Source organism: Camellia sinensis, chromosome 4, assembly GCF_055761805.1.
Source record: "Camellia sinensis isolate YWXY chromosome 4, ASM5576180v1, whole genome shotgun sequence".
In the NCBI taxonomy this organism is placed as follows: Eukaryota; Viridiplantae; Streptophyta; class Magnoliopsida; order Ericales; family Theaceae; genus Camellia; species Camellia sinensis.
Window position 1 is genome coordinate 67,537,551 of NC_138964.1, and position 11,230 is coordinate 67,548,780.

General features: G+C 40.7%; 1 protein-coding gene across 3 annotated transcripts; it reads left to right on the plus strand.

The window, feature by feature from the left end:
- The first annotated feature begins 1,966 nt into the window (after positions 1–1,966).
- On the plus strand, positions 1,967–5,319 carry LOC114289112 (ABC transporter A family member 9). Of its 3 annotated transcripts, XM_082925138.1 has the most exons (5): positions 1,967–2,843; positions 3,013–3,211; positions 3,407–3,483; positions 3,592–3,681; positions 3,819–5,319. In XM_082925138.1, exons 2-5 carry the CDS (start codon positions 3,130–3,132, stop codon positions 3,972–3,974), a joined length of 405 nt encoding a protein of 134 aa, XP_082781264.1. In that variant the 5' UTR covers positions 1,967–2,843; positions 3,013–3,129; the 3' UTR covers positions 3,975–5,319. The 3 variants fall into 3 exon arrangements, with proteins under 3 accessions (XP_082781264.1, XP_082781265.1, XP_082781266.1); XM_082925139.1 differs by lacking the exon at positions 3,013–3,211 and having other exon boundaries at positions 3,374–3,483; XM_082925140.1 differs by lacking the exon at positions 3,013–3,211 and having other exon boundaries at positions 1,967–2,682; positions 3,374–3,483.
- The last annotated feature ends 5,911 nt before the right edge of the window (positions 5,320–11,230 follow it).

Consider the following 11,230-nt stretch of genomic DNA (forward strand, 5'->3'; position numbering starts at 1 on the left):
TAACAAAGTCATCTCCAGCCCCCTTGTTGGAGTCTGGAAGGTCGGCTACAATTTTAAACTGGGTAGATCTCGGCTTAAGGTAATAAACGAAGCCCCTATCCTTCAGGTTGAGGGGACACATGGTATAGCAGTACTGAAGGTCGGCCAGGGTGATTCTAAGATTCTCCTGCCTAGCTAAAGCTATAATACCGTTAATCACCCTATAGGAGTTGATAGTAAGTTGCATGGGGTTCAACCTATAGAAATGAAGAACTTCACGAAAAAGGGGGTGAAGTGGAAGCCGAAGTCCACATTCGGTAAAAGCTACTATAGGAAAAGGCATTGTATGATCTGTGGGCATGATGGTATCATTATCCCCAGCCAGCTTAAGGTGAACATCGGCTGGGATAGAGAATTCCTACCTAAAGTATTCAAGTTTTGTTGGGGTATTTACCCTATGCCTCCACATACCCATTATGTCAGCTTAAAATGTGTTTCAGAAGATGGGCGTTTTAAGAAGGGTTGCAAGACCCTCGGCAAAGACTTAGGAAAGGACTGATAAGGCTTGTTTCAGTTTTCCCTAAAAATTGAAGGTTCTACACACAACTCCAAAGCCAAAGAACTATAAAGATCAAGATCGAAGGCACAGATCTAAACAAGAAAACAAAGGCGACGCTTCAGAATCAAAGAACAGAGGTATGATTCTCAGAAACAAAAGAAATACAGGAAAAAAAAAATCAAGAACAGTTGCAAAAAAAGTGGTGAAATAATGCAAGTGTTCAAGATGTAGCCATGATTCAAGATACAAACAGATCCAAGGCTTTGAACAAAAGCGATAAAAGCAACAGGCAGACGGAAGCACATAGAGAGAATTAAGAATGAAAGGAAAGAATCTTACCAGAACAAATGAAGCCGGGGCAATGTTCGCCGAGCTCAAAAATCGGTTGCAACAGCAAAGAAAGCTTCACAAGAATGGGAGATTAAGGACAGTTCCAGAAGAGAGATCGAAGCAATGGCAGATTCGAAGAAGAAAGAGCTTTCGGAGAGAGAAAGTGCAAGAAATCAGAATGAAAAAGTGAAGGAAAAATAGAGGCAAAAAAGAGTTTTGTCAAAAATTTGAAACGGCGGAAAAATTAGGGCAATTATTACGCCTGGAGCAACGCACGCGTCAGGCGGCGCAGACAAATGACAGACAGCTTTCAGGCGCGTCACAGACACGCTCCAATGAAGACAAAACACGTGAAAGGAACGGTTAGATATGCATGACAGCTCATGCGCGTGGGAAAGTACGTTCGAAACCTTGTTCTTCGAAGAAAACACATCGGCTGGAAGAGGATTATCTCGGCTAAACAGTTTTTGAGCCATTACTCAGAAAAGAAATGTTGAAATGTCGATATAGGTTCCATCACCTCAGAATGCCGAGGTAATAGAACCTAGGGGGCAGTTGTGGGGATATATTTTCTGAATACCAACACGTGGCATGGTGACGCCGACGTGTCAGCCGAGGTGCCACGTGTCATTTTAGTTAAGCCGAGATGATCTCGGAGTTGCCGAGGTTATCCCCGAAGATATCGGAATTCGAGATAAGCAGATAAGGGACAAGAGTCCTAAGACAAAGAGGGGACTTAACCAAAATAAGGATAAAGCTCTTAGGGATTTTATCTTTATCTCTTAAAGAGTCCAAAGTAAGCACTAAATTGGAGTTCATAGAAGTCATACTTCTAGTGGGACTTGGATTTAGTATATTATAAAAGAGAGGCACCCCCGTGGGTCTAAGGTATGCAATTTATGTTTTGAGTATTAAGTTTTGCACTTGATTATCTTTGAGAGATATACTGACTTGATCGTCGGAGTGCCTCCGGGTGGAAGAACCACCGCCGGAGCCTTTTCTTTCTGTTTCAGGTTGCTGAACCCATCTATTCTGCCTGTGCTCTCCAGTTGATCACTAAGTAGGCAGTGTGGTCAGATTTTCACCCACACAAAAACAAATGATATTAAACAATTTTGATTATACATATCACATGATGAAATTCATATTGATCTACCTACATTTTCTGTGATTTGTTCTATTATCAGTTTTATATTCATAAATTCAAGTAGAATGGAACATGCACTTGATGCACTAAATAAAATTGCTCCATCACATGGATGTTTTTGTTTTGTTTATGTCCTCACATGCACAAACCTTTACATGGTGAAAATGACACTTTTATCTCATTATTGGTCACCAAATTTCTTTGCAAATTACAACAAAGGTTGTTGGCAGTTTATAAACTTAGAGACTAAGTTAACAAAATAAAGTATATAAGTCAAATACACATCTATATAATAAGGGAAGAAGGTTTTTGAAAATGTATAAAATGTATGTGAGATACATTTTAATTTAATGGCTGAGATTAATCCCAAATTTATATCAATGGTTGAGATCAGTTTTTTTCCCATGCAAACGCTCTCAGCTCTCTCTCTCTCCCACCTACCCACGTCTCTTCCCCATTCCTTCTTTATCTCTCCCCCTTTCTGTTCTCACATGTCCCCATTCCCTTTTTGTCTCTCCCCCTTTCGAAATCGGACCCTTGGCTGAAGAATGTTTGAGTTCATCTATGGTATGCACAACAGCGAGCACAACAATCCACCGATTGGCATAAACCTCCGAACTGTGAATCACCCAGAATCCATTAGATTCGGAGAAGAAACTCGAATCAGGTCAGAGCGTTTCACGGCCATTGCGGTCGCGACCATACTGAATCCTCTAGATTTGATCAAAAGCGTTTGATTCGGAAACATGCACTTGGACACAGAACCACCGTCTTGGCGAAGGAAATCGAACCAGAATCCATTAGATTCAGAGAAGAAACTCGAATCAGGTCAGAGCCAATTATGATATCTATAGATTATATCATTTCCATTCTGTCTTGACTTCGTCTTTGATAGCTATAACTTCAGGAAAAAATAATTTGGGGGAAATTGAAAATGGAATTTAGGTAAATTCTCATTGAAAGCAAATTTATAAATAAAGTTTTTATCATTTTTCAGTGCACAAGGATAATTATTGTTCAATTGCCATTGCGGTCGTGACCATACTGAATCCTCTCTTGAGATGGAGATGGATCGACTCCTCGAGATTTGATCAGAAGCGTTTGATCAGGAAACATGCACTTGGACATAGAACCACCGTCTTGGCGAAGGAAATCGAACCAGAATCCATTAGATTCAGAGAAGAAACTCGAATCAGAGCCCAATTGTGATATCTATGTATTATATCATTTCCATTCCGTCTTAACTTCGTCTTTGATAGCTATAACTTCAGGAAAAAATAATTTGGGGGAAATTGAAAATGGAATTTAGGTAAATTCTCATCGAAAGCAATTATGATTTGTTTGGATAAATTTAATAGGAAGTTAACCAACCATGACATGTCTTGGTACAACATTAATATATGGAGATTCTGTTCAGAGCTCTGTTGGCATGTCAAATATTCGAAGAATCATAGGAGTTTGTCCCCAGGTGATTCCTTTTGTACTTTTCCATTTCTTTTTAGTTTTCACTCTTTCAATGAGATCATAGATTTGATTGTCCCACTATTTCTATTGATTTCTGTTTCACTGTTTATAGTTTGATATTCTTTGGGATGCATTGTCTGGTGAAGAGCACCTCCATCTCTTTGCAAGTATTAAGGGTTTGCCCCTTTCTTCAATTGAATCAGTGCGTGCTATACAAACCTGATACTGATTTTCTGGATACTCATTTTGTTACGTATCCACTTGATATTGTGTAAATTACAATAGACTCCAAAGGTTATTACTATATTCTAAGATAAGTCCTTTTTTTCTCAAGCACAGGTGGCACAGGAATCATTAGCAGAGGTGAGACTCACTGAATCAGCCAAAATAAGAGCTGGTAGTTACAGTGGAGGAATGAAACGCCGCCGTAGTGTTGCGATTGCCCTAATTGATGATCCGAAGTTAGTCATATTGGATGAACTGGTATACAGATAAGAGAATCTTTGTTTTTCATTAAATTTATTCACTTCATCTGCTCACAAGAAATTTTATCATTTTTCAGTGCACCAAGGATAATTATTGTTCAATTGCCAAAAGTTAAAATAATTAGCATTTTTGGCAATAAAATTTTCTATTTTCCTCATAATTATTTGAATTTTTTCTTATTGTTAACAATTTTCCCAAACACAAAAATCAAAAGTACAACAGTAGATATGATCAATATATAAATTTTTTTGATTTATCACCAACTGACTTTTTTATAAATAATTGAAAATTGAACCGAGATGTACCTCTTGTGCTTTGATTCTTTGGTAGATCTTTGATTCTTTTAATGAATTTATAATTGGAGACAATTCTTTTGTGGTCTTTTGGTTACTTCCTATGTTATGACTTGGTCATGGCTGGTGTTTATGATTAGTTGATTAGTAGTGTTTATGACTTGGTCATGGCTGGTGTTTAAAATGATATAGAAGCTTATTTTTTAGACTTACTTTTTAGATGCAATGATGTGTGGAAGAGATGATTGGTGATGATTAGACACTACTATCAGGATTATTATTTTGTTGGTTATGACCTATGGTGATCTTGGTTACAATCGAAAATGACTTTGGATATATTTTCGTGGCATTTGGTTGTGACATTTTTTTTGAAGTTATGATTGAAAATGATTTAGTTATGACATTTATGTAATTAATATAAAAAATGTACATATGGTAAGGCTCTGTATTCTAGAATGACCCCATTGAAGTACACTAATATTGTAGATGGTTCAAATGTCAAAGATTGTTGGTTCAGATATTGTGTAATTGTGCACATAATGTAATTTTAGAGAGGTTCAGTTGTACTGTGATGATGTGCGTGGGCTGGTTTATGTGTTTTTGGTTAGGGTTTGTTTAGGTTAGAATGTGTGGTGGTTTGGAGGGTTGGTCCCTTGTGGGTAATTGTAATTTAGTCAAATTGTCAATTGTAAACCAGTATAAAGCTCAAGGGTTGGTGGTGGCTACATGTTGTGCTTTAAATCTCAGATGTGGGTTCGTGGATTTTGTTTCAGTGTTGCAGCAGAGTAAAGATTCCTGATTCCTCTGTGCTAGCTGGAGAGGATGAATTTTAGCGGCCTGATCATTTGAAGGAATAAATTCATGCATTGAAAAAAAGAATTTTTTTTTCCGTCATGTTGATGCAGAAGAGAGGAGACAGTACTTTCTTATGTGGTGAACTCATAATTTTTTTTTGCTATTTCTTTGATGCTGCGTATTTTTTTAGCTAATGTGACAGATTTTGAATTGCATTGGTTCTAACTTTTGGGTTGAGCATGTCTAATTTAAATCTTGATTCTTCATGTATAGATTTTGTGGTGTGAACATTATTTTTTTGGCAGAGATGTAGAGTCCTTCATATTAGTTTGGTTTGTAAATTGTGTTCACATACTAATTTTTGGTTTGGAATTGTTTTGTTTCCGCTACTATGAAACATTATTTGGCCATTTTCGCCTTATCTTCTACACTTAAATTAGGGCTTTCTTTTTCTTTGAGAGATTTCTTTTTCTTCTTTTTCTTTTTTCCTAGAGAGATTTCTTTTCTTCTTTTTCTTTTTTCTTTCAATTTGTGTAGTGGATTACAAATATTTACTTTTAGATTTGTGGATTATGCTGATTAAGTTATACAATTATTTCTCTTTTGATCTACAAAACATGCTGATGTACACATTCCTGGATGGATGTTGTTGTAGTCCTTGCTTTATTGTTCCAGTCCCTTGATCCAATATCATGGTGTGTTCATCTGAGCAAACCAAATGGATAGTTTTATTTGATTTTTTTTTTTTTATCAGTTGTTCATAGCATTTGTGTGCACAACGTTAACTCATTAATATTCTTTAATATGATGCTTGGGTTCTATTGGGAATTAAATTGTTCAATCTATTTTTAGTTTACAATTATTTTTTAAAAAAATTTAATATTATCATCTATAACTTAAGAAAACAAAGAGTCTTCGTTTAAGAAGAGAGAGGAACGGGGGATATCAGTCGGTGAGAGAGAGAGACAGTTGAGAAGATTACTGTTTTACAGTCTTTGGGGGAGAGAGACTAAGGTAATAGAGAAGAGGAGAGAGTGGGTGCGAAAATTGAGAGATTGCAATTTGGGGGAAGTGCAATTTATCTTGGGAAGATTTTTTTTATTAAAAATATAAAAAATGTTACATATTCTTAAAAAGATACAACTTTATAACTCTCATTCACTTATGATTGGTCCAGGAAGGAAATAAAAACAATAAAAATATATGATTGGTTTACATCATTTTGGGAGTCATGGAGGTTCCTAATTTTGGGGGTTCTTGAAATTTATTTGGGTTACTAATAAATTGGTATTTCATTTGAGTTTCATGTCTTCATTTAGGAATTTTTCTCCTTCCTATGAATTTATTACCTACTTTTTAAAAAGAAAAGAAAAAAACAAAAAACAACAAGGGATTGGATAAGAGAGAAAAAAACTAAATTTGAATACATTCCTCTCTAATTTTGATTTATATTTTAATCCCATCATTAATTGTACCGTGCCTTCAGGCACGGGCATACGCTAGTGAATCTATAAAACGAGAAATTTCTAAATTTTGATAAAACCCTAGAAACTTGAGAGGTTGAATTTGAGATTTTACAGTTAAATTTATGAGAAATTACAAGTGTTGAAACTTATGTTTTATGAATAATGTGAAATTGAAAGTGTGTATTCAAAAGGATGAGGCCAAGGAAAATCTTTTTGAGAATATTGAAAATTTTGAGTTTATTTTAAGCATTGATTAAATTGAAGAATTGACCTTTTGAGAGAGGATGAGAATTATTTATTATGTTGATATTGATGGGAATTATTAACTATTCTCTTATTGTATATTGTCTCTTGAAATTTACATTTCGAATAGAGAATTATTTTGGCAATTGATGGAGGGCTATTTGATTATTGTAAAACTCTCATGTAAACTAGGTAAATTGGAATATTTACAAATTCATGCATAGTATTTGACATAGGTGGGCCTATAGGGGCTTTTGGCCCACCTCTTAGAGCCTAATACATAATTCAAACACCAAAGCCCAACGTTGCACCAAGGACCACTGACATCTAAACACTTGTCAAGAGATGAACTAGCCACATAAGCAGACAAAGATTCTGCAAAGTTATTGCACCACACATTAGTCATTAATGAGGTTCCCTGCAGCATTTAATGCGACAACCCCTTCACGTCGGGGCAGAACAGCCTCACCCTGAACAAGACAAGCTAAAACATAGACTTTCGGCCAACATGACAGGTCAGAGTGGATAAGGAAATGATGAGTAAAGGATATAAGCAGGTTTCTAAGACAATGAGAAAGTTAAGTTCTTTATCACCATCCTATCTCTATATACCGTCGATCTCTCTTCTCTAACTGGCTCGTCGGAGGGTTCGCTGGGGGACTCATGTTCCCCGTTGAACTCTTGTGCAGGTTTCTCAACGGGCCCAGCGATCGGACAACAGTGTGGGAGGCCTGGATCAGTCCAACCTGTTCTTTAAAAACAAGTAGTGTCATCAGTTGGAGCCGTCTATGGGAACTTCCACTCCATGTGGCAATTGTGCTCATTGTCACCGGAGGCCCATCCCCGATAATCCCCCCTTTGCCACCCACCAAGGTAAATGGTCACAACGAGATCCATGGCTTCTCGTTGCCGACCCCCAAGCTAACCCTCCTCACCCAAACAACCCACCACAGTATTTCGCAAGACTCACCAACAGCATTAACTGCCTAGCCAAACAAAACCAAGCCCTGATCAATGTTTTGCTTCAACGAGACCTCCATGTGCCTCCTCCACCACCACCTCAAGATATCCCACCCAACCGAGAACGAACCCCGAGCTATCCCTTCCAACAAGCCCATCCTTCTAACTTGGAGGGTTTGCGACCCCTTCCCCAAGATATGAACTTGTCACCTCGGGCTCCATATCCATCAATCCAAGCACCTGCTCCCGAGAGAGAGGCCAGTAATGTCTAGCCTTCATTGCATTCTGGCGGTGACAACGTTCTTATTTGTGATACGGAATTCCAAGCCATGAAAGTCCAACTTCAAGGATTCATGCAGAACATACAGAATAAACCCTCCACAACGGCCAACTCACCATTCGTCGCCTCCATCAGGGACAAACCCCTACCTCCTAAGTTCAAAATGCCCTCGATCGACTCTTTCGATGGTACAACGAACCCAGTTGACCACTTGGAGACTTACAAGACCCTGATGGTCCTCCATGCATTTCCTGATGAGATCATGTGTCGGGCTTTTCCCGTAACGCTTAAGAGGTCGGCTCGATTGCGGTTTAGTCAGCTACCAACAGACTCTGTCTCTACTTTCCAGCACCTAAGTAACTCCTTTCTTAGCCACTTCATTGGTGTCCAGCGCCAGTGGCATCCGACAACCCAACTCCTCAACTTCAGTCAGATGGAGGGGGAGTCGCTACGCAGCTTCATCACTCGCTTCAACACTAAAGCCTTACAGGTGGTGAAAAACGATGACAAGGTCATTCTCACGGCTTTCATAGTTGGTTTACGATCATCCGATTTCCTTTTCTCCCTCTCCAAAAATCCTCCAACCTCCATGGCAACCCTTCTTTCCAAAGCCCAAAAATACATGAATGCCGAAGATTCTCTGGCCGCCCGCCAAGATTCCACAACCAAAAACCCAACCCTCAGAGAGAAGAGAAAGGAATCTGAAACTAGAACCACCCAATACACATAACAAACACCTCAATAGACCGAACCGCTCGAGCTGACCGATCGGCACCTACCCGACCGCCCGGTTGGTTCGAATGGTACACACCCCTCAACTCCCCCATGGAACAAGTCTTAAACCAGATCCAGCGAGATTACAACTTGAAATGGCCACAACCCTCGCGGTCTCCTTCCAACTGGCGAGACCAATCCAAATACTACCGTTTTCATCAAGACCATGGCCACAACACCGAGGAGTGTGTTAACCTTAAAGACCAAGTAGAAGGCTTGATACGCCAGGGACGCCTCAGTCCGTTCACGGCAACCCGTCCCCAGCAACAGCCAAAGACCGAACCTGCTAGGGGTAACCGTCGGCACACCCCTCCCTGACAACCCGTACAACCTAACCGAGGCAATGATCGGTCCCCGCCATGACCTCGAGCACATGGTAACCCTGCTCCCTCGATTGGAGAGATCAGAGTCATTGCTGGTGGACTTGCATGTGAAGAACCATCCCGTTCAACTCAGCAAGCCAAACTTAGAAAAATCAGGCAGGGCTCCGACAAAGAAGTCGCAACGTGGGATCGCCCCTTCAAACACCCCAAACAATGGATGGAACCCATCACCTTTACGAAGGCCGATTGTACAGGCATCTGTTACCCTCATGACGACCCCCTCATCATCTCTGCTCTCTTGTCCAATTACAAAGTCAGACGAGTGCTTGTCGACAATGGCAGCTCTTCAGATATCATCTTCCTAAACGCCTATCGACAGCTTAAGGTCGAGAAGGAAAGATTGTCCCCTCTCCAAACCCCACTGATCGGCTTCACGGGGGATTGGGTGACCTCCATAGGCTCCATTGATCTTCCCATCACCATTGGAGAATACCCACGGCAGACCACCAAGTCACTCACTTTCCTCGTCGTTGACTGTCCCTCTACTTATAATATCATCCTCGGTTGCACAACCCTTAACGCTTTCTAAGCTGTCACATCCACATACCATCTGGCCATGAAATTTCTTACTGACCTCGGGGTCGGCACTGTGAGGGAAGAGCAGACTGTGGCCAGAGAATGCTACGTCGCTTCACTCAAAGAGGTCAAGCTGAAAGAGGCTATGATCATCGAAGGACTCGACATTAGAGACGAAGACTAGTTAGTTAGAGGGGAACCAGTGGAAGAACTTGTTGAAGTCCCCATCGACCCCACCAACCCAGCAAAAACAGCCAAGATCGGTAGCCAACTATCCTCCCAAGCCAAGGCCGACCTTACAGTCCTCCTAACCGAGCACAATGATGTGTTTGCCTGGACCCATTCCGACATACCGGGTATCGACCCCTCCTTCATCACTCATGGTCTCAACATGGAGCCCCATTTCTGACCCTTCCGCCAGAAGCAGCGTATTTTTCACCCAGAACGCAATTCCCTTATTACTTCTGAGGTAGACAAACTACAGGAGGCACGGTTTGTCAAGAACGTAGACTAACCCAGATGGCTGTCAAATGTGGTCTTGGTCCGTAAAAACAACGGTAAATGGCGACCCTAGGCTTGCCCCAAAGATAGTTATCTCCTCCCCCGCATAAATCTGCTTGTCGACGCCACAGCCGGACATCAGATGCTCAGTTTCATGGACGCCTTCTTTGGCTACAATCAAATTCTGATGCACCTAGTTGACCAGGAACACACCTCCTTCATCACAGATAGAGGAACTTACCACTATCCTGTTATGCCATTTGGATTGAAAAATGTCGGACCAACTTACCAACGGTTGGTCAATGTTGTCTTTCACCATCAGATAAGTTGGAACATGAAAGTCTACGTCGATGACATGTTTGTCTAAAGCAAACTCTCCTTTGATAATCTGACAAACCTGCGAGAGACTTTCGAACCCCTATATAAGTATCAAATGAAACTGAATCCGGAGAAATGTGCCTTCGGCTTAGGATCTGGGAAGTTCTTGGGTTTTATGGTCAGTCAGCGAGGTATCGAGGCCAATCCTGAAAAGATCAAGGCCCTGATAGAAATGTAGTCACCCAGAACGGTTAAAAAGGTTCAAAGGCTTATCGGCAGAGTCACTACCCTCAACCGTTTTATTTCCCACGCAACAGACAAGTGCCTCCCCTTTTTCAAAGTCCTTCGGTAGGCCTTTGAGTGGACTACCAAATCCAAAGAGGCCTTTCAACAATTGAATCAGTGCATGGCTAACCCCCCCTACTCTCTCAGGTGCTCTCCGGCGAGACCCTCTTTCTCTACTTAGCCGTATCAAACACCGCAGTTAGTGCGGCCCTCAACAGGGAGGATGGCTCAATACAACGTCTGGTTTATTACATTAGCTGAGCTTTCAGGACGGCAGAACAGAACTACCCTCTGCTGGAAAAAAATGGCCCTTGCCTTGGTCATAGCCTCAAGACGACTCCAACCTTATTTCCAAGCTCAATCCATAGTGGTCCTCACTGACCAACCTTTGAAGAAGGTAATACAACAACCAGAGTTATCCAGCAGACTTATGCATTGGTCTGTCGAGCTC